General features: G+C 39.5%; 1 protein-coding gene across 2 annotated transcripts in view; it reads right to left on the bottom strand.

Moving 5' to 3' along the window:
• Positions 1-20590, bottom strand: part of nrxn2b (neurexin 2b) — a 675914-nt gene that overhangs the window by 283400 nt on the left and 371924 nt on the right. For both annotated transcript variants that reach the window (XM_047329457.1, XM_035625686.2), the window contains 2 exons: positions 16156-16329; positions 11941-12060 (listed from right to left, as the gene is read on the bottom strand). In XM_047329457.1, the coding sequence (XP_047185413.1) occupies positions 11941-12060; positions 16156-16329 (294 nt within the window). The remainder of the gene's footprint in view (positions 1-11940; positions 12061-16155; positions 16330-20590) is intronic.

Raw genomic sequence — 20590 nt, 5'->3', positions numbered from 1 at the left:
TGACTGCGTGAGTGAATGAATGAGTGATAAACATTTCTGAAGTGATTTCAAAGTCATTACACATACTGACATAATGTCAAAGACTCCTGTGATCAGCTGAACAGCCTCCGATCAGTTTCATTTTGTGTGCAGGTGTTGAGTATTGAGTGACCCTGTAATTCAGTGCCAGTGATAAAATATCTATCCCTTCATATCCATAACCTGTAAGCAGAACACTGTGTGGTATTTTTCTTCTGGTGAAAAGTTCTGAATTGAGAGCCCACTTTAATTTAGCCCAGTCAAACTTGTTGCCATGGAAATAAAGAAAAAATTAGAAAAATCAAGGAACTCAATAAATTTAAATGCACCATTTCACCACTACCTGAATTACATAACTGAGGTTTTGGATATAAACCATAAATGAAATGATCACAGATGGATTCAAAGAAAGAAAGACATACCGATCACTAAATCGCTAAATTATATGCCGGGTGGACAAAAACAACAGACAATGACAAGTTCACACAAACATCCCGCGTGATTGAAAATGTAGCTGTAAGTGAACTTTTCATTGATTTTCTGTAAGCTCTTGCTTTTGAATTGGATAATATGAATAAACGATTAAAAAACAAGTCCAAATTAAAATTGAGAATAAGGTGATTTTCATGGCATCCTTTATGGCAAAAAGATGACTTGTTAAAAAATGTAATTCACCAATCCCTGTTTGATATGTCACAGCTGTCGCGTGCTGCATGTTTCAATTATTGATCAAATTTCTTAAGAAAGCACCAGATGAAATCACATGTTATTTATATTGCCTTACAAAGTCAGAGTCCCTGTTTACAAGCGACTGAACTTCAAAAATATAGAAATAAAATTAAAGATAGTTAGAGTGTGATTGGGTTTTTTTAAAAAGAAAAGAGAAGAATGAATTGATTATAAATTTCAACTGCCAGCTTTGGAAGGTGAACTTCAACACTCTCCCTGTGCCTCTGTCTTCTTTCTCTTTGTCTCCCTTACTCCCTCCCTTGTACTCAGCCCATGTAATCTGTTGGAGTACAGAAATCAAAGATATTGAAATGAAGCTGTACAGTTAACAGACTGAACACACCACATTCCACTATAGTGAAGGTATCAAATACACAGGGATATACAAGCACAATTCATGTGCCCTTATATCTTCATTGAGTCAAAAGATCTTCATCACAAAGCGAACAATAGAGCACATACACTGGATGGTAGATTTTTTATAATACAGCTCTATTACAGCAGTCAAAGGAAAAAATACTTTGCACCTCATGAAACTAAATATCAATAAGATCTCTGGACACATAATAACATTGTGGTAATATAAGATTCCATGAAGGGCTTCAACAGAAGGGTTTGGGGATACACAAAGTTTGTTTTTTTTAAATGTCATAGCTTGAATATATGTAATGGAATGCATCTCAATGTATATTAACTCTTTAGGGAAGGGGAGTGAGGGATATTCCTGATTTATGGCCTCTATCATTTATCACCTCACTAGCCAACTGATTCAGGCTCGTTTTAAAATGGCCACTACGTTTCCACTTGGGGAACTCCATTACTGGTCTATGGACAGAACAGAAGATGTAAGGGTAATTTTAGTCCAAAAGAAAATACATAATGTACAATGTCCGTTAGCCCTACACTGATGCTCCCGGTTTCAATGTGTTAGTGCAGACATACGATAAACACTCCATACTCTCACACAGGCACACTTACAGAGGATGACAAAGAACACATTACCAATTGAACATGGCAATTACAAAGCTACAAAGAACATGGACCATTTTCATTAGTGTTCATTTCAAAGAAAATCATGACCAATTGGGGATTTGCCACAGAAAGCTTTTAAGACACATTGCAACATATCCCCATGTTCCAACTATGTTCTGTACATCTAATTCATGTTTTGGCATGATTCCCTATGAACTCACACACACCTGCTTAAATACTGCAGTATATGGAAAGTTCTGTTTCTACCCCTGCATAGCAAACATCCATGCCATTGATTTCTTGTTTCCCTTTTTAAACGAGGAAATATGGAGGGGAAAAAGATGAAGTGTGGATTTTCAAAGCCCAATTTAAGCTTCTAGCCAACAGTCAAATGGAGATACTCTAGCTAGAGGATACAATAAGAGTTCATAGACATGCAGTGCCTGATGATTACATCTTTCAACAATAACTTCAATATTTAATCTGAGAAAAAATCTTTGAACTTGATCTGTACTTGGGCTGCGTCAAGAATCCCCCGCCTCCAAAAGTCACCAAAATGTCAAACACATCCATTCATTCAGATTTATAATTGTTGACATCAAATACTTTATCGTAATCATCATCCATTCATTCAGATTTATAATTGGTGATTTCAAATACTTTATCATAATTATCTCTAACAATGTGGGGATGGTACGTATAATGAAGCAGGTAAAATAAATCTCTGTGTAAAACAATGTTGAGTTCTAATGTTGGAGACTGTCTAGTCTTTTATCCATATATCTGATCTAATCTGACTTTTGTTATGGCACTGTGTTTAGGATGTTAGTAGTTATTTTCACTAGTGCATTCATTTGGAGATCTAATTACTATTAAAAAACAAGGCATTTGCCTCAATCAACCTAGGCCAAATTGTTTTATGGCAAAAGGAAAGAAGTTGTCACTGTCCTTGCATCGTGAACAAAGCAAAGAGAAAAAAAGACCATAGGATCAAAAAAAACAAAAACATTTGATCTAAGAAACATTAGCACAAAGCCACCAGTGTCAGGAAATTCTTCTAATTATGTCAAATGTGCACAAAATCCAAAGTATTTTTTTGCATGGGGCCTTGCTGCACACTTGTTGTATCGGTAAATTGTACTCACAAATTTTCCCTGGCTAATGACCTGGAGAACTGGGAGTCTTGATAGATTACAATTCATTTAAACTCATCTTAATATTGTTTTAAATTGATCATGCTTTAAATGCATAAACCTTGTTACTAGTCAGATGGGATTATCACAGCCTACAAGGAGCAGCAGTTGGTAAGAAAGTATTGGGCATTGTACAGATAATAATGGGCAGAGCAGTGGAAGGGTCCAGGAAAAGTACAGGACAGAAGGGGAGGACAAGGTGAAGAGAAGACTGCCAGCTCAACTTATCAACAGTTCAACACCTGAAGGGATGAATACAAGCAAGGTGTGTGTTTTCATGTGTGCGCATGTGCGTATCTCTCAGTCCTGACGATCTACCACATCAGCTTGAGTAAAGGTCTCTGTCCAGGCTGATGCCCTATGGAAAAAATTTACATTCCCAGCGGTTTGAGTGTTTGCAGGTGTAGATATGCGTGTGTTTGTCCTTAGGACAACCCAAGGACTCACCCAATCAAAAGTGTGGATAGCATTATCCAATATGTAATGTAGTACGGGAGTGCAGTTATACCTAAAGGACTGTCTACTGTTTCAGGAGGTCAGCATTGCAAATGATCCATTGCTGCTCGTAATGTACTGTAGCTGTCATTCATTACAGCAAAGATGATACCTTCTCTTAAAGATTAGTCTTTTCTCCAGATTCACAAACACTGATCAGTTATGACATCATGACCACTTGCCTAACATTGTGTAAGTCCTACTTTTGCTGCCAAAACACCTCTGACCCATCTAGGCATGAAGGTCCTTTAAGTCATGTGAGTTGCGAGGTGGGGCCTCCATGGATTGGACTCGTTTGTCCAGCACATCCCACAGATGCTCGATTGGATTGAGATTTGGGGGCCAAGTTTGGAGGATAAACACCTTGAACTCATTGTGTTCCTAACAAAAATAGGACATGGCCAAATGTTTGGAATGCAAAATGCATAGTCATTCCTAATGTGCAATTTAACAAAAGCTACATCCATTTACTCATGGCATATATTATAAACTTGTCATTCCACATAAATGGTGTTTGTGACTACTTGGCATGTCTGCATGACTCTTATTGCTATTGAAGAGGGGACAAATCATATACTATGTTCTTGTAACTGTAACATGGCAGATGTTGGGACAAAAACATGGACAATTGTGCATGTTGGTAGAATTTAAGCTCTTTAATACACATGCATATCAATCAAGCATGACCCATGAGTTGGAAAGATGGCTGAAAAACGATTTAAAAAAAAAGAAGAAAATAATCTCAGCACCTGCCTGTGAATGTCATGTGTCATGCTAACACTGAGCATTGTAGCAATCAGAATGCAACACGCACGCTTGCACGCAGGCACGCAGGAACGCACACGCGCACACACACAATGTTCATACCACTTAGATTCCATTGTGTGTGTGGTATTTGGGAGTGTATTTGCACCACTGAATTCAATCAGGTCCAAAATATTGACACTAGATAGATGTATGATGCTGCTATTTACAAAGCGCCAACACAGAAATGGACTAATATGGAACGTGTGAAAGTACCTGCAGGAAATAATAGCTTCCCCCAGCTATTTTCTCTTGTTTAACCTTTTTCTATATTTTGATTTTTTTTCTAAATCCACAGAGACATATGCAGAACATTATTCTTATTCCAGCTTACAGTGATTAGCTCTTGATAATTTTTGGAAGTGGCTGGAGTGGTCTCAAATCAATTACAAGGCTGCTTCAATTGTCCTTCACCACGCACTATTGTTAAAAATCTCTGGTCTTTAATTAAAACCCCGGAGCAGAAAATATCCACTGGTTCAACACAGGGAACAACTAATCAAGATATAGAAGGCTGCTTTTGGTATTATTTTCCCCAAAGAAACAGGCAGATGTCTGGCTTGTCTACCAAATCTACCAGGCTCACAGACAAACAGAAACAAGAGCAGAGAAAAGAGGAGAGGAGCAGATTTTCTATTGAAACCTTCAGTTGAACAATGTTCACTCTGTGGGTTTAAAAAAATCTGGGTGTTAACTAACTGTACTAAATAATGTAAATGCTAGCTAGTACCATTGTTGCTGGTGAGATATTCTCATCTCATCTTACCATCGACTGTAGAGCATGGAAATTGGCATATTTATCCAAAGCTTTCCAGTCAATTTACTAACTATAGCAAAATAACTATTTCAACCTAAGCCAAATGTCGAGCCAAGTTATGACTTTCACGTAACACAATCGGCATCAAACGCCACAGAATGTGTTCATCTACGCTCAACCAATCCGCTTCAAGCCATTGACATGTTGACTTCTAAAGTCAAATGGGATAAGCACTGCCATCTTTAGGAGAAGCCAAAATTGCCTTTGCATGCACCAAGACTATTTCATTCCTCACTCGCACTCTCTTCTTTTCATCCATCCTTTCAGTTCTTTGTGCATACTTTCACTCACAGTGCCTGCAAATGGGAAGATAGCTTCAACCAAAAACCGGTTTCTTTCTATCTCAGAAGTAGAGAGAGGGTGTGTGTGTGTGTGTGTGTATATATATATATATATATATAGGCATAAAAAAGCACGCAGAGTAATTATTTGTGATTCACACTGCTTTTCTGGCCTAATGAGGTGGCGGTTAATTGCTAGGTTCGGATAGCAGCTCTTTGGGACCGGCTGGCTAACAGTGAGGAGAGATGTGAGCCACAGAAGAGGTGGGAACGAGTGAATATCAACACTCTACAAAAATGTGAATGAGAGTTAGAGGAAAAATTCTGGTCAGACACCTCCTATGAGTTGGCCTTTAAGCACAGCCATGCTTGTCTTTTTTCCCAGAGACATCTTGGTTGAAAACAGTCGATTTCCTTTCTTGTATCAGGGGGTTTGAGGAGAGATTTTTCCCTTTCTCTACTCCGAGAGATTTGTGGCTCTGCTTACTCATTCCACCCGAAGACTGATTTCAGCTGGTGATGAGAATCTTCCAAGTTGAAGCCAGTGTGGGCTCATCACAACAAGTGCCCTGACAATCAATGCTAAACCAAGTTCAGTACCAAGTCATGATTTGTGAGGCTATTTTTTTCTATTTTCAGAAGAGTAGCCATTTTATGCATTTTCTTCTTCTTCCTCTGCTGCATTTGAAGCGATGCAATCAAATGACCGCCTATAGAGTCTCTGAAGAGGATGACAGTGAATGCATTTCATTGGTCAGGTTTAATTAAAGTTGTGTGAGGAGGGATGGCTAGAGGGGCTAGACGTGAGCACTGCCTCTTGAAACCTATCAAATATATCAAGCATTAACAGTAGGCTAGCAAAAGCATGGAGTAAAACACTTGGCGAGCTTAGTCACGTTGCAAAACTAATAAACTAAACGAAGAGCTACAGCAAATTTAGACTCAAAAATGGGGGTCTATTTTTGGTCTGAAATGCTATGTACCTTTACAGCATCATAATGGGCTATCCTGAGGTATTCTGTCCAAACATAAAGGTTCCAGATAAGAGGTAAACAGTAATGTCAAATCTGACACAAGTACACCTATTCAGTCCTAAACTAAAGGGTACAGAAGTATTTTCAACACACAAAAAAGTAGAAACTAGCCTACCACCATGCAGGTCAATACTTGAATCATATAATTTTGATATATATATATACACATATTCCTTTCCTCACATCCAAAATCATTACTGGTGTAGTTTCTGGTGTGCAACTGTTATGCCCAATGTGCACTAGTCAAATATTTCAAGACACAGAGTATCATACAGTACCTATATACAGTCATGCTTCAGTGAAAAAGCCTTTGCTCTGGAAAAAATACCCTGCATTTCTATGATGAGAGTGTGAGACTGGTGGAGGAGAAAAAAACAGATGAAGGATTGCAGGGAGGAGTTAGATTGAAATCAGCAGGGCTGCAAACACACAGGCACTTTGTGCTCAATTAGTATGCCTGACAACACTATGCAACGGCAGCTGGATTCACTCTACACATGCATGTGTTGTGCTCAACCAGCTAAACAAAGCATTGCACAGCCTTCTCCTCCCAGCCTTTCCCTCTCCGTCCCTTCTCTGCCTTGTTTTTACTTGGTTGCTTTCTCGCTATGCACAGAGACTGAGATAGTGAGAGAGAAACAAATTCCTTGTACAGCACACACTTACACAGCATCTCTGTCTGAGTTGGTTCCAGATGAATAAGGCAGAATACCAAGTGGCCCACTTATATGCTACGCAGAGACAAATAGACCAGTCAATCACTACAGGCTGCTGCTGAATAGCAAACACTTGTGTGTATGTGTGTGTAGGTGCATACTGGTTTTTGCGGTTCCACAAATGCATTTGTGTGCATGAACATAGTGGTACACTATGTGCAACAACCTCCTGTTATGACCAAATGTGATGTGCTTTTCAGTGTTACAGCAAATGGACCACTGTTGATAAAAAACAAAAAAGAAAAGGGCCCTCTCAGAAAAGCTATGTAATTTGATAGAAAACACAACTGGAGAGTACTTGTGTAAAAGTGGCAGCGTCCTGTAGACTACTTGCTCCTTCCTCAAAGCTGTGCTTATGTAGTTTTCCCGCCACTTAATTTATCCAGAGTGCAGCGCTGTCAGCCGGTCAGAGCAAACTGACCGTCAGGAGAGGTCACTGGAGAGGTGCAAGCAATACCATTAAAAAACAAGTGAACTTGGGAAGTGTTGCATTGCTCACAATTATTGTTACACACAAAAAATAAAAAAAATCACCAATTTAGTCAGCAAGAGTGAGCGGTGTGCATCTTGCATATGGCAACAGTGTTAAACCTGGTCTATGCTGATCGCTTCTGGTATAAACTTTCTGCTGGTTAGACTTCTTGGCTTCCCCAATAGTGTATTTTCCGATCTGCTGTGTCAGATGGATGCACAATAAATAAGTAATACCAATATAAAAAGAAGTTTGCAGTCAAGAATAACAGGGTGATGGGGGACAGGGCGGTGTGGGAGCTCTCTGGCTGACCAGGGGATTAAGGAGGAAAGAAAACATGCAGTTCAACAACAAACATCTGAATTTTTGATGATGTAGGGGAAGGAGAGAACACGGAATTATGCTTTAAATAACGCTTGTCCACATTGGTGCATCACTGAACATGGCCTCAGCCTCTTTGACACCACCAACCACGGCAGATAACCCTTACATAATCCCATTTTATTATTCGTGTCTCATTGTGTCACTCTTTATTTTGTTGCCAGCCCTTCCCTCAGGCCGCATAAATGTGTGACCTTTTAAAAGAAGCACGCAACAATACGCTGGGAAACATTCCAGAAATTCAAGGATTGACAGATGGGTAAAATCATTAGATTAAATGAGTTGGATTATTGGATAGCTTTCATGCTTGGCACTGTAGAGCGAACCTCTAACAGTATTTAGAAAATATTGAGACACTAAAAATCTATTGATAGCTAATGACTGCAATTAGTCAGCTCTGGGATTCAATAACCTTCACATATTTTGTTATTTACAAATATCATTTAAAAAAAGAAAGAGATCAAATGTGCAGGTTTGGTGCTTATGTAGCTGTGGTCTCAGACCTTGTCATATTTAAAGAGGCAAACATGACTGGCTGATGTCCAGCAGGTAATACAAATCCAATAGAGACAAATTACTCCAGCTTATCTGGTATGAAACTTCAGTGCTGAAAAATGCTGCACAATAGAAGCTTCACTGTGTGTAATATTGCCTCCATTCAACCGTGAATTTGAATTCATAAATAACAACTGCAGCGTTGATAATTGTGACAACCTTTCCAACCAGAGTGAAACAAATGATGCTTAAACTTAAGAAATTAGACACAAGCATTTCTCTCCTGAACAGTGTGTACGATGTTAAACTTGGCTTCTAGTAGTCATTACGGCAAAATTTACCTGATCAGTCATTTCACATATTATTGTATTTCTATAGAATGTATATTGTTTTATTAGAGCAAAGTAGCAAACACACACAGACACATATACCTACTACAATCTTAAAACCCCTTCTACTTTTTTGTCTATCATGACTGCCAAGGACAACCATCCACAAACGGCAGTGGAAGCAATGTTGATTGTTAATTGTGCCATTTTCTACTACTACAAATAGATGCAACCCATACACCTGTTTATCCTATACTTATTTCTCATTATGCAGACAGGCACAGAAAAGTAGGATCCAAACTATATGATTTATTTGGCTACAAAAGGAAAACTACACAATAAACAGGGATTAAAGCATCCCACTTCAGATAGGTAGAAGACAAACCCGTAAAATCCTCGGTTTCCATTACAAAAAGCTAAATTATGCAACATCTGCAGACCAGGGCATTGTTTTCATACATTCACAAATTAAAAGTGGTGTATTACAGGAAGTCCTACCTGGGTTTTCAGAGCAGGCTCAAGGAAAATTCTCTGAAGGTCGACAGTGTCTGAGAAAATGTTGATTGATATAAAAGGCTCAAGTATAGAAGGCTGCCATGGCGAAAAGTAAGGAAACGCAAGGAGAAGAAAGACGATGATTAGAACGAGCCAAAGGTTAAACTCGGAGCGGGCTCTCAAGTTCAAGAGGTGAAATGTTTTCAAACATGTCAAGGTTGCAGACATGAAGCCAGAAGGTAAAGTCTGAAAATGTGTCGTTCTGCGAGGAAGGAAAAAAACCCTGCTGCAATAGAAACCAACTCTAGCAATGTATGTACATTATGAAAGAGGCTGACACACTGTTGAATAAACATAATCTATGTACACATTAATTGGACAGTGTTGGTAAGTAACTATTTTTTTTTCCAATTCTAAGACAGTTTCTTTAGTCAAGTCAAATTTGCATCCGAATTATGAATGGACTGACAGAGGTTTGTCTCTCCGGTCTGATTTTAAAATTCATCCACATTAATCAATAAGTAAGAGACGCTGGGTGTTCTCTCACGTATTGTATATGTTTGATACTGTAAGTATGGCAGCCCCTCACCAAGAAAACATTGCACATGTTGCAAGAAGACAAAGAGCAGTGAGGAGAGGACTTTGACCGGCAGCCCATGAAAGCATGAAACTAGTACCGCATGTTCAGAAAAAATGTCTGGGTCAGTGTTTATATTTTCGTATTTATTGACTGTTTTAGACTGCAGTTATGCAATTCATTTTATGGGGCTGCTGGTCAGGTCCTTCCCTCTGCTATGCACACTCTCAAAAACCAGACACACATCTCCTATGTCTTTTCACAGAGCACATGTTGGTTTGCTCCCTGGTGCCACACACTTCCACCTGTCATCTTTGAAACCAGCACGGTAAAATCGCTAACACTCCCCATAGGCAAAAACCCAGTGCAGGAATCAGCACCCCTGTCCTCTCATCTCATCATCCTTTGTTCTTCTGTCTCAAGAAGCGAGGGATTCCCTCTGCTTATCTCAGCAAGGCTGTCATGCCGACAGAGCAGTTATTATCGCCTTCTCCTTCCTCATGTCTTCCAAGAGCCAAAGGAACACCTTGCTAATCAGCTCCTTACTGTCATGCCCAGTCATATTTTGTATAGCTAAGATGGCAGCCAATTTGACAACAGCAACAGCACATAACAATCAAACATAACGTCTGTCACAAATGAAACATAGGGTGCAAGAAAAAAAACTGAAGGAGGTAAGTGTGATACAGCTGAACTCAGGAAACTCCACTTAATAAGCAAACAAAGACTTATGCAAACAAGTCTATGGTCACCCAGCATTTGGGCATGTTTAAATCAAGCCTGTGAGGAGTTCTGAATGCTAATTGTACACATGCTTACCAAGCTGGGCTCTGATACATATGCAATCCTTAAACACTGCAAAAAATATTAATATTCCCAAATCCCTCATAATTTTGTATTTATGCAACACAATTTTACATTGCTAATGTGCTGAGACAGATCCAACAGATTAAACTGCACCTACCAACATGAGGTAAATCATTCCACCAGTGCAAAAATGTAACTTTTGTTGATGCGTTGGAGTGGATCAACCCACACAGCTGCCCTTCTTCTACCAGTATATTTTGTAGTAAATTTAAGCTTTGTTGCGAAAGGTAAGGATATCTTATTTATTTATAAAATTATTTAGAATATTGAGAAAATCATATGGTAAGGATGAAATATTTTAAATGCAGCTGGATCAGCCTAAAGTCATAGAATACAAATAGGTACATTGTAGCTTCAACACCCAGTAAAATAATTAGTCATAATCATGACAAATACATACTATCAGCCTTGACAAGAACCACTTAAAACTACTGAAATAAACAAACCCCCTTTGATAAATCCATCCCGGCCTTTCTCCATACCTTCCTGCTCTCTCCTGCTGCCAGCCACTCAGCAGGTGACCACGTGGCAGGGACACCAGGATTCAAATCACCATTTTTTACTGACAGCATGTGTTGGAAGTGCCTCAGTAGCCGAGGAGCCAATCTCATGGCAAACTCGAAGTTGTAAAATCCGAGGTGTTACTATGAATAACGTGCGAGTAACATTACACAACGTGTTAATGTTGAGTGCATGTGATGTTGATATTTAACATGTGAGCAGTAATGTGTTACCAAGCTTTGGAATTACTGGACAAACGTGCTTGGTATTTAAGTAATGAGAAATAAGATCTGTGAGGCTCTCATGCGATGCTGTTGAAGCTGCACAGGGAGAGATACTTGTGCATGCAAAAAACAGCAACTGTCTTATCAGCTTCAGTGACAAATTAAGGGAGAGTAGAGCATCCCATTTCCACTAATTGAGAGCCCGAAGATTCACTCATAACGGTCTACTAAAGTGATGTAAATGACTACTTTACTGGAAAAAAGCTGGGTGCACCAATGATGGTTACCCAACTAACTTGAATAAGGACACATTTTGTTGTTGAATTAAATTGCATTGACTAATTGACTAATGTAATCATGTTTAAAGAAAAAGTAGTCTCTCACTGCCACTTCAACAGCAGCAGAGATAAGTGTCCTGTGCAGGTTTAAATAAATAAGATAAAAGCTTTAGCACCAGCTATCCGCCTGCAAATATTCCTATCCGCCGCACTCACTCCAGGCAAACACACTTACACCAATAAATAAATATGTCACACTTACGGTCATTGCAAAATGAGCCACCATAGGACGTCATGGTGCAATCGCAGGTGAAGCCCTCCCACTGCTGGAGACACACCCCCTGATGGTAGCATGACTCCTCCGTACAGGTGGTACTGGGTCCTGAGGGCATGACCAAATAAATAGTTGAGAGTTAAGTTTTCAGTCCAAACATTAATGATATTCATGGGGAGGAACATACCAACTAATAAGGAGCGTGTCATAGTATTTATAGCATTTTCAGCTGAGCCTGACTCAAAACCCTCGGGCAGCGCTGCTGACCCTGGCTGGCAATAGCAGCTGAGGATACGTTTTAAGGCTGTATTTAGCAACATGTGATATTTACATTTCAGCCCCCTCCTGTCATGTCAAAGATTATTTTACTACTAACACTGTCGAAACCCATAGAGAACTTCAGTAGCCCCAAGATGATTGTGGCAGTAAACAGTGGTTTGTGAAAGCAACAGAGCAGTTTTGGCAACAAAAAAAAAGATTAATAACGAGACTTAATGGTCTCCATCTGCTGGATGAAAGGCAATATTACAAATATAAACCTCATGAGCTGATATACATAATGAATGCTCTTTCGCCAAGTTACTTGTTTGTTTCATTTCAACATATAACTCGAAACTAATACATTCTATATATTGTTAATAAACTGTTTACTTGAACCATGAACCTCATATTTGTAATACTTGTGTTAAAAGACCCAATGACTAGAAATAAATGCAGTAACTGTTCATCCATAGACTGAAAATGATATGATTATTATTGCTTAGAAATACATTCAGATTAAGTCTGACATTAATTCAACGTTGAAACCCTGTGTAATCAGAGGACCAGGGGCACATTTGCATTGGAAATTAGTGTTGGTGGAGGTAGCAGCAGTTTAGCATCAACGTGTGTGTGTATGTGTGTGTGTTCATGGGGAGCAGTAAGGGTGCTCTCGTCTGGTGTTCCCTCCCATGGTCATGGATGGTTGAAGACGTTTAAATTGTCAATTAGAAACTCCACCTCTGTAATTTCTCTGTGGAATTCGATACATTTATTCAGGTAGGTACTGAGACAGACTGCATTGAAAACTCAGATTTTCTTCACTTTGTATCAACTATTGACCCAAAATAAATCATCACATGAGCTGACATGATATGGAAAATAATTTATCAAGTGTTTGTCTTTATTGACTCTGTATTATTAGAGGCTAATACCAGATCATAATTTGTATTCCTACAACTTTTTTTTCAAAATTAGTTGGAAAATGCTGGATGGCAGTGAAAAGACAAGGATACAGATCATTCTTATTAAAAAAAGCATGTGTGGTGTCTGCCTTGTTGGTGGTGGTGGTGGGGACTATTGTTAAAATCTCAATTTAACACAAACATTTGCAAAGAACCATGGTTTAGTGCCAGATTCATTTGTTTCCCCATAGATAAACCGATATTTCACTGTGCTTTTTACAAATGGCCCAATTAAAAAAAAAAAACACCCTCGACCCCAAAGGAAAAATAAATAATATAAAACAAAACAATAGCCAATCTATAAGAGCTGTAACCTTGCTCCAAAATGTTCACTTAAATTGAGTTTTTTTCATATCAGCTTGTTCTGTTCTGTAATTCCGAACCATCTTATTTCAGAATGTATCATCCACTAACAAAGTGTTCCCTTGAGGTGCTAATTAAGCACACTGTCATAATTAATAACCAAGTAATGTAATCACTTCCTTGCTTCAACTATTGATGGAACAAAACACTACCTCTGTGTGGCTGTTAACCTGTTATTAGGTGTCTTGGGTTTGTTGGAACATAAAACTCCATCTGCCATGTTTGCTCCAAATATTCAGGAACATCTTAAACAATATAGGGAGGGGGTAAGCCTGGCATCTCTGTAAAAAAAACAACAATGTGAACACATCTCCACTCCCTGGGTCTGCAACTTACAGCTGGGTTGCAATTGACATGGCTGCTCACATACTGGCAGTATTGTGTAGGCCACAGTGCTCCAGAAGTTTCCACTAGCGTTGGCTGTTGGCTGAATGGCCGAACATTAAAGGATTTTGAGCCAACTGTTTACATTCGTACCTTTTCAATATCAAGTCAGCATTATCTGTTATAAACTTAAAACGGACCAAGGATTTTAGTAATCAGATGTCTGGATGTCAAGTTTATCAGGGAGACAAGATGAGCAACCAGCCCCTCCTGATGTCCTGCATTTTGAGAATGTATTTTTACTTTTTCTTGGAAAAGGCATTTAACTCTGCTACCACTGCTTCTGAGAATGCTCAAGTATGTTATGCAGTTGCTACATCATTATATTTACATCAATTGATGCGGTATGTTTTTCGGCCTCGCTTCCTTGTTCCTCCATTTCTGTGATACAGTGAGTCAGCAAAACTGTTAATGCATCTGCCCTTCAACTCTCTCGATCTCAGTCTCCTTCCTCGGTCCTTGTCTTGCTCTTTGCTGTTGTGATCCGCTGAGTTAGTAGTGTGCCACAAGAACAAGCTGAGTGTTCTGGCCTTGGTCTGGCTTTAGGTCTAGAGAGGCCGCACCAGCTGCCATCTATGTCCCCAATCCACAAGCAACAATGACCTCAGAGCCAAGTCAGTCAGGATGTTTGTAGTGCTCAATGCACAGTACAACACTGCTGTTGGAAAAGTAATCTTCAGGACTCTTGCACAGAAATTCTGAGACTTGGTCTACATAGTTGGTGATAGAGAAGATCAATCAAAACTAGATAACTATTGCATATAGTTGTAATTTACCTTCTTGATGATCATTTGGCTTATGTAGTGTATGGTGTATGGTATGTCATAACTGTTTTTGATGTATTTATGTAACTTAAAAAAGGGAACACAGATTTGCAACAGCCTTGGGTCATGGTATCCTATTATTTGTCAAAAGGTCCATCCTTCTACAACCATTAAATTAGACCTGCTCGGCTTCCTGGCACAATTATATTAGCAAACCATTTCATGGTCAATATGATAGCTTAATGTTGTTTTAAACTGTTTTTTTGAGCGAAGTAATTGTAGTGTCTTACTGTAGGCAGGCAATAAGGCTGGCTGGGTGGCAGAGGAAGTAGCTGAGGGAATCAAGTAAAGAAGAAAAAAAGAAAAGAAAAGAGGCACTGGATCTCTGCTGCATTGAGAAGGGCCAGTGTAGCCCTCAGGGAAATCAAGTTTGTGCTCTCCAACGCTCAGTATGCCATTGAGACGTGGCAGCGGGGGTGGGGTGAAGGGTGGGGTGTGTTGGTGGGAAAATGCTGCAGCCAAAATTTGCTGCTACATTTAGGATTAACTACCCAACATAGGAGCCATGCAGCCTGGGACAGGGTGGAGAACTGAACACAGCCGACGTAAAAACACAACACATGCAAGATTGATGGGGCAAAAGTCAATGAAGGTGGGGTGTCGCTGAAATTAGCCCCACTGACCATAACATTAGATGAGAGATAAGGATAGCAAACTAATGCAGGTTTTATGGCAATAGAGCGGATATACAGACGACAGGGACTTTGATTGTAAAGACTGCCCAGAGCTTAGAGAGTTTGGGCGTTGTCACTGGTGTGTATCAGGGAGCTGCAGCTGCAGGAAAACGCACTGAGTAACTGTGCTGGTGTCTGGTGAAAGCTCTGTGCAGGAGGTAGTCTTGTATGTAATCAGTCCACAAAGGGGAACAAATCTAATTTATGGATACAGATAAAACAGAAAAAGGTAGAGTGGTTATTTAAAGCAGAGAACAAAAGTGGCATCTGCATATTGTCTTTGTGCTGTAATCTTAAGTCACTGTAAAACATTTTACCATTCAAGGAACAATTAACAAAGCACATTATGAGTAGCTGAAACACTACTTTTTTTATATCCTCCCTGGAGGACAGACAAATAAAATAGCCTAAAAAGCGTATTGCTATTGCAATGATTGTCATGTTCTCAAACAGAGCTTATCTTAACGAGAAATCATTGTAAAATTGTCACTGTGAATTTTTTTATTTTTTTCCAATAGCAGCAAAACTGATTCCACCTTGGATGACACAATCCCCTGTTGATTCACAGGAGAGCTTATTGTTGAGAGATGAATTCCATCAGTAATTAGAGGGAATATAGTTAAAATGTACCAGTTATTACAATTACATATTGGGTATTAAGCAAAGTACAAAGTTATTTTTGAAACATTTAGATTCATAAATCAACTGAGATGGGAAGGTACTTCCCACACTCACCATCGCAGCCTCGTTCCACCTGACCCACCCTGTGGAGAGCATCTGCGATCAGGTCGGGGAGTCTCCCATTCAAGTCAACGGAGGCCAGACAACCCTGGTACCCGTCCCGGGACGCAATCAGCTTGGGCAGATTGCTGTACATGTTCTTTGTCACGCCACCGATGTACAGCTCCCCTGCAAAACACACACACACACACACACACACACACACACACACTGTGTGAGAATTTACGTTGTTTTTTGTTTTTTTTGTTCAGACAACAGCAATTTCTGTCATGATTCTGCCCCCTTGAACTCTGTCGGCACTTGAAATGGCTTTTCTTTGGACTGCTATTCCAGTTTTGATTACTTCTTGTGGACTTTGATTTATAAATTTAACATTCCTTGTGTACTTCTGTTAAGTTAATGTTGTTATCCCTTGTGTTTCTTTTATTTAGTTTTCTATTTCCTGTTTTACTTTGTAGCCCCTTTCGTCGTGTCTCTTCACTTCTTTTCACTGTGTCTTGTTTCTGTTCACTTTACTTTTCCTGTGTCTCCTGCCCCTGTGATTGTCTGCATGTGTTCCACCTGTGTTCAATTTGCCCTGCCCAAATTGTGTGAATTTAGTCTCTGTGCTCCCAGTCCTCTGTGTCAGTTCGTCCTGTTTGATACCTGCCCTGTTGCTTGTCAGTGGTGTATGTTCTAGTCGGTTTTGATTCTCCGGATTACTGGTTAGTTACCTTTATCTCCTCGTCCTGCTTGTTCCCAGTGTATTTGTTTGTTTTTCATTGTGGATTTATGTAGTTATTTTTTTCCATTTGATTACCTGGAAGACTGTAAAAGCTGTTTTGTTTTACCTTTTTTGTAATACTTTGCACTCTGCAATTGGGTCCTGCTCCTTGATACGTGACAAGTTAAATTCATGTTTACAGCATACACGAATACGAAATGGTTGTCATGACAAAGGTGTCAAGTACATCTTTTGACAATGACATGATTCAAAGATGTAGCTTATATTTGACACAAATTGAATGTACAGCAATAAGCCTGAAGCATTGAAAATAGTATTCAATGCTCACAAGGATTTATTTCATGATCCTGTCCATATACTCATGTAATGTACCTGTACTCTTCTCTTTAGGGAGAAGAACATATGCAACATCACTTTCTCATGAAAAAGCAGACTGAATCCTCAGCAATATGATAAGCCTGAGTTTTGAACTATCTTAGCGCTCGAGCACAATTGAGGACTCTTTACATTACAACATAAAAGAAAATATCCATCCACTTTTAAGCCTAATTATTCCCTCTCCCTTTCTCAGCCCTCTGTTCTGTGGAGTTGTGCAGAAAATGCCAAGTGAAATTATGAAAAACACGAGTCTTTTGATGTAAGTGCATATGAATAAACACCGTTTGAAATGCTTCAGGCATTTCTCATCAACAACTACTTTATGTTTAATCTTTAAGTAGGCATAAAATGAACATTCAGCAAAACCTTTCACACAGGATCAAGATCCTGCTACAAGGACACAACCATCAGAAAACCTTCCAACCCACATCATAAAACTTCAGCAATTTCAACTTTAACACTGAGAAGCAATGAGCCACGAGGTCAATTATATGTGGACTTTGTGTAATGGAATGAGTCAATGATGTTTGCCAACTTCTCTCTAGAATTAATGAGTACTTGACACTTCATATTTCCCACCCAGGGCTCATAATCAATACAACAAATTCATTATCTGTCCAACTGAGTGATGTGCTGAAATTGCAGCTGTAAGAACCATTTAGCAAATATGAAATTATTGGTATGGACTTAATCTCAAAAGAGGAAACAGTGCATTTCCACAGCATGTTTGATGTTACTGCATCGGAGTATACAGGAGAAGGCATCTATGGAAGATGTACTGTAAAAATTTGTAATGCAAGTATTGCTTTTCTTTCAGTGGAGTAAAGACGCAAGATGAATAAACATGCAGCGCACCTGCAAACGCCCACTCAGAGGACTGGGCTGTCATGGTGTTCAGTTTGGAGCTGGACAACAAAATCTGCATTACAGATTTATTTTGGTAAAGTTTAGACTTGTTTGTACATTTGTGCCATGAACTATCTGTAGCACACATTACAGCTCATCCACCTTGTTTTCAAGTAGGGCTGCTGAATGTGGAAGTTCCAGTAGCTGACATCGAAAAGTGTAAAGTAATCAGTGATTTGTATACGGTGTCTATATGTCCCACAGAGTATGTTCTTGCTTGTTCTAAACCCTGATGTATGTTTAAGCCTCAAGATCTTTGAAGTATTCTAGAGTAGGAAGGTTAAGAGGATACAGTAAGTAACCATTTTCCTCTGAGCCAGAAACTGTGTCTTGGTCTGGCCTTGCTGCCCCAGCATTGATGAATAGCTGTGCTGCTGAAGAGCTCAGAGCAACCCACCAGACGGAACCAATTACACCATCTCAGACACTTCCAGAGACCACCACCTCCACATCTCCACGGTTACCATAATGACATCTCAGGAGCCGATGGGAGGAGTTGGGATGTTATGATACGGGGCCCTGGGGAGCCTCTGACAGCCAATCCGGTTGAGCACACTGATTTAATATTTACACTGGACAATCAGGGTTTTCAGAAGGTTTTAAAGTAATAAATAAATATGTGATGATGGTTTAATTTGTCTTCTGTGGTGTGAAAAACCTCATGTCCACTTTTGCTGACAAGAACATTTGATTGGTAAGTCACCAGAGATGGGTGGATGACCTCAGGACCCATGACAGCCACTGAAACCTGTTCTTTAATTTATAGAATACACGAAGACTGACTGAAAAGTATCCTGAGACCCTCCATGTTTACTTTCTTAAGGGGTACATTGTCTGCATCCTTTTGCTTTGACTTCCAGCCAAGAGAAAGCTTCAGGTCCAATTGCACTGCTTTCATTATCTTTCAGTGATTTAGAAAGGGAATAGATTACATGGGTGTGAGATCAATGGCACCCATCTTAACACCAAAATAGTTTTTAATGTGTGAAGTGCTTCATTTTCTTTCAGAATATAATTGGATTTTTAATTGTGGAGAAGATCAGGGCCCTATCTTACACCCGGTACGAAGCTCCACCAAGCAAGGCGAAAGTGTCTTGGCTAGTTTCAGACAGACAGTTGTCATTTTCCTGTCAAGCTCCCACAGTGTTCAAACATCAAATGTACTTGAGACCATTTGAGTGCCCATGGGCAAGTTGGTCTTATAAACATGTGTAGAAAGGCACATTGTTGGTACATTGCTACCTCAAGGCAGAAGGAAGGGACTTTGTGATTAACCTTCCTAGCCTGGCCTTAAATCAACGGTACAGTGTTTCATTATTATTGTAAGGGCACACTTTCAATGTATTAATATGTTCCACTGTGCTTAATACTCGCTCAGATGATCTGCTACTGCGTGAAGTGAAACCTTTTCCTATGCTGCTCTTAATGCCCTTGTACACCTACAGGCGTGGCTTGTAAAGCAAATGGGTGATGGCAATGTGACTGGTTTATTGAATGTTACACCAAAAACTCATCCATGATAAATTAAGAGACTCAGTGCCAGGTACATTAACCATGTACCTGCGTTCTTTTTTTTAAAAAGTGGATTTGGACACACTTAATTAACTTTAGACCATGCACTTAGATCATGAAAATTTAGCCCATGGTTTTTAAATCCAAAAGCTGTATTAAGCTATTTATTTTATTTAGTCAGTTACCCTTGTCAACTCAGGAAAATACATGTATTTCTTCCTTGCCTGAAAGTGGCTCAAACTTGAAGCAATGGTATTGCAGTCTTTGCCCATATACTGATACATTATTTGAATCCATCATCGATATACTTTTGATGAATGGAACAGGCCATGGGTGCACAATGCCTGGTCTTGTCTTTAAACAGCAGTCAGCTCCCTATGCCAAGTCCCTGGTGAAACCAAAGCCAACCATTAACTTTCATTAAATGCTCCATTAAGAACCTCTGCCTCCCTCTTGAGTCCCCACTCTCTACTCCTGTGTCGCTTGTGTTGCTTCGCTCTCATGCTGGCTCTAATTGAGAAAGATGGAATGATTGCTGATGAGAGACACAAAAACACATGCAAACACACATATATGCTGTGCGCTGTGCAAATGAATAGCTGTTAGGAGGAGGCAGTGTGTTATGGGCAGGGGTGGGACAATGGCAGCCAGCAGGAAGATGCAGGGAATCTGTGATTACTAATTACAGAGGTGCTATGATCTGCAAAGATGCCACAACAAGACGATCGGTGCAAAGGATAAATGTTGTTGCTGCTCAGGCATTAATTGCAGCTGCTAAATTATAAGTTGTATAATTACATTGTGTCTCTGATGTATGTTTGTGAAAACAAATGGTATAGAAATAGATCATGTGAGGAAAAAGGACTCAAGGCAACTAAAGCTCTAATTATTTGATACTGTAGTGACATG

Source organism: Scophthalmus maximus, chromosome 2 (genome assembly GCF_022379125.1).
Source record: "Scophthalmus maximus strain ysfricsl-2021 chromosome 2, ASM2237912v1, whole genome shotgun sequence".
Lineage (NCBI taxonomy): Eukaryota > Metazoa > Chordata > Actinopteri > Pleuronectiformes > Scophthalmidae > Scophthalmus > Scophthalmus maximus.
The sequence above is the reverse complement of the archived record's forward strand: the minus strand, read 5'-3'. Positions and strand labels throughout refer to the sequence as shown.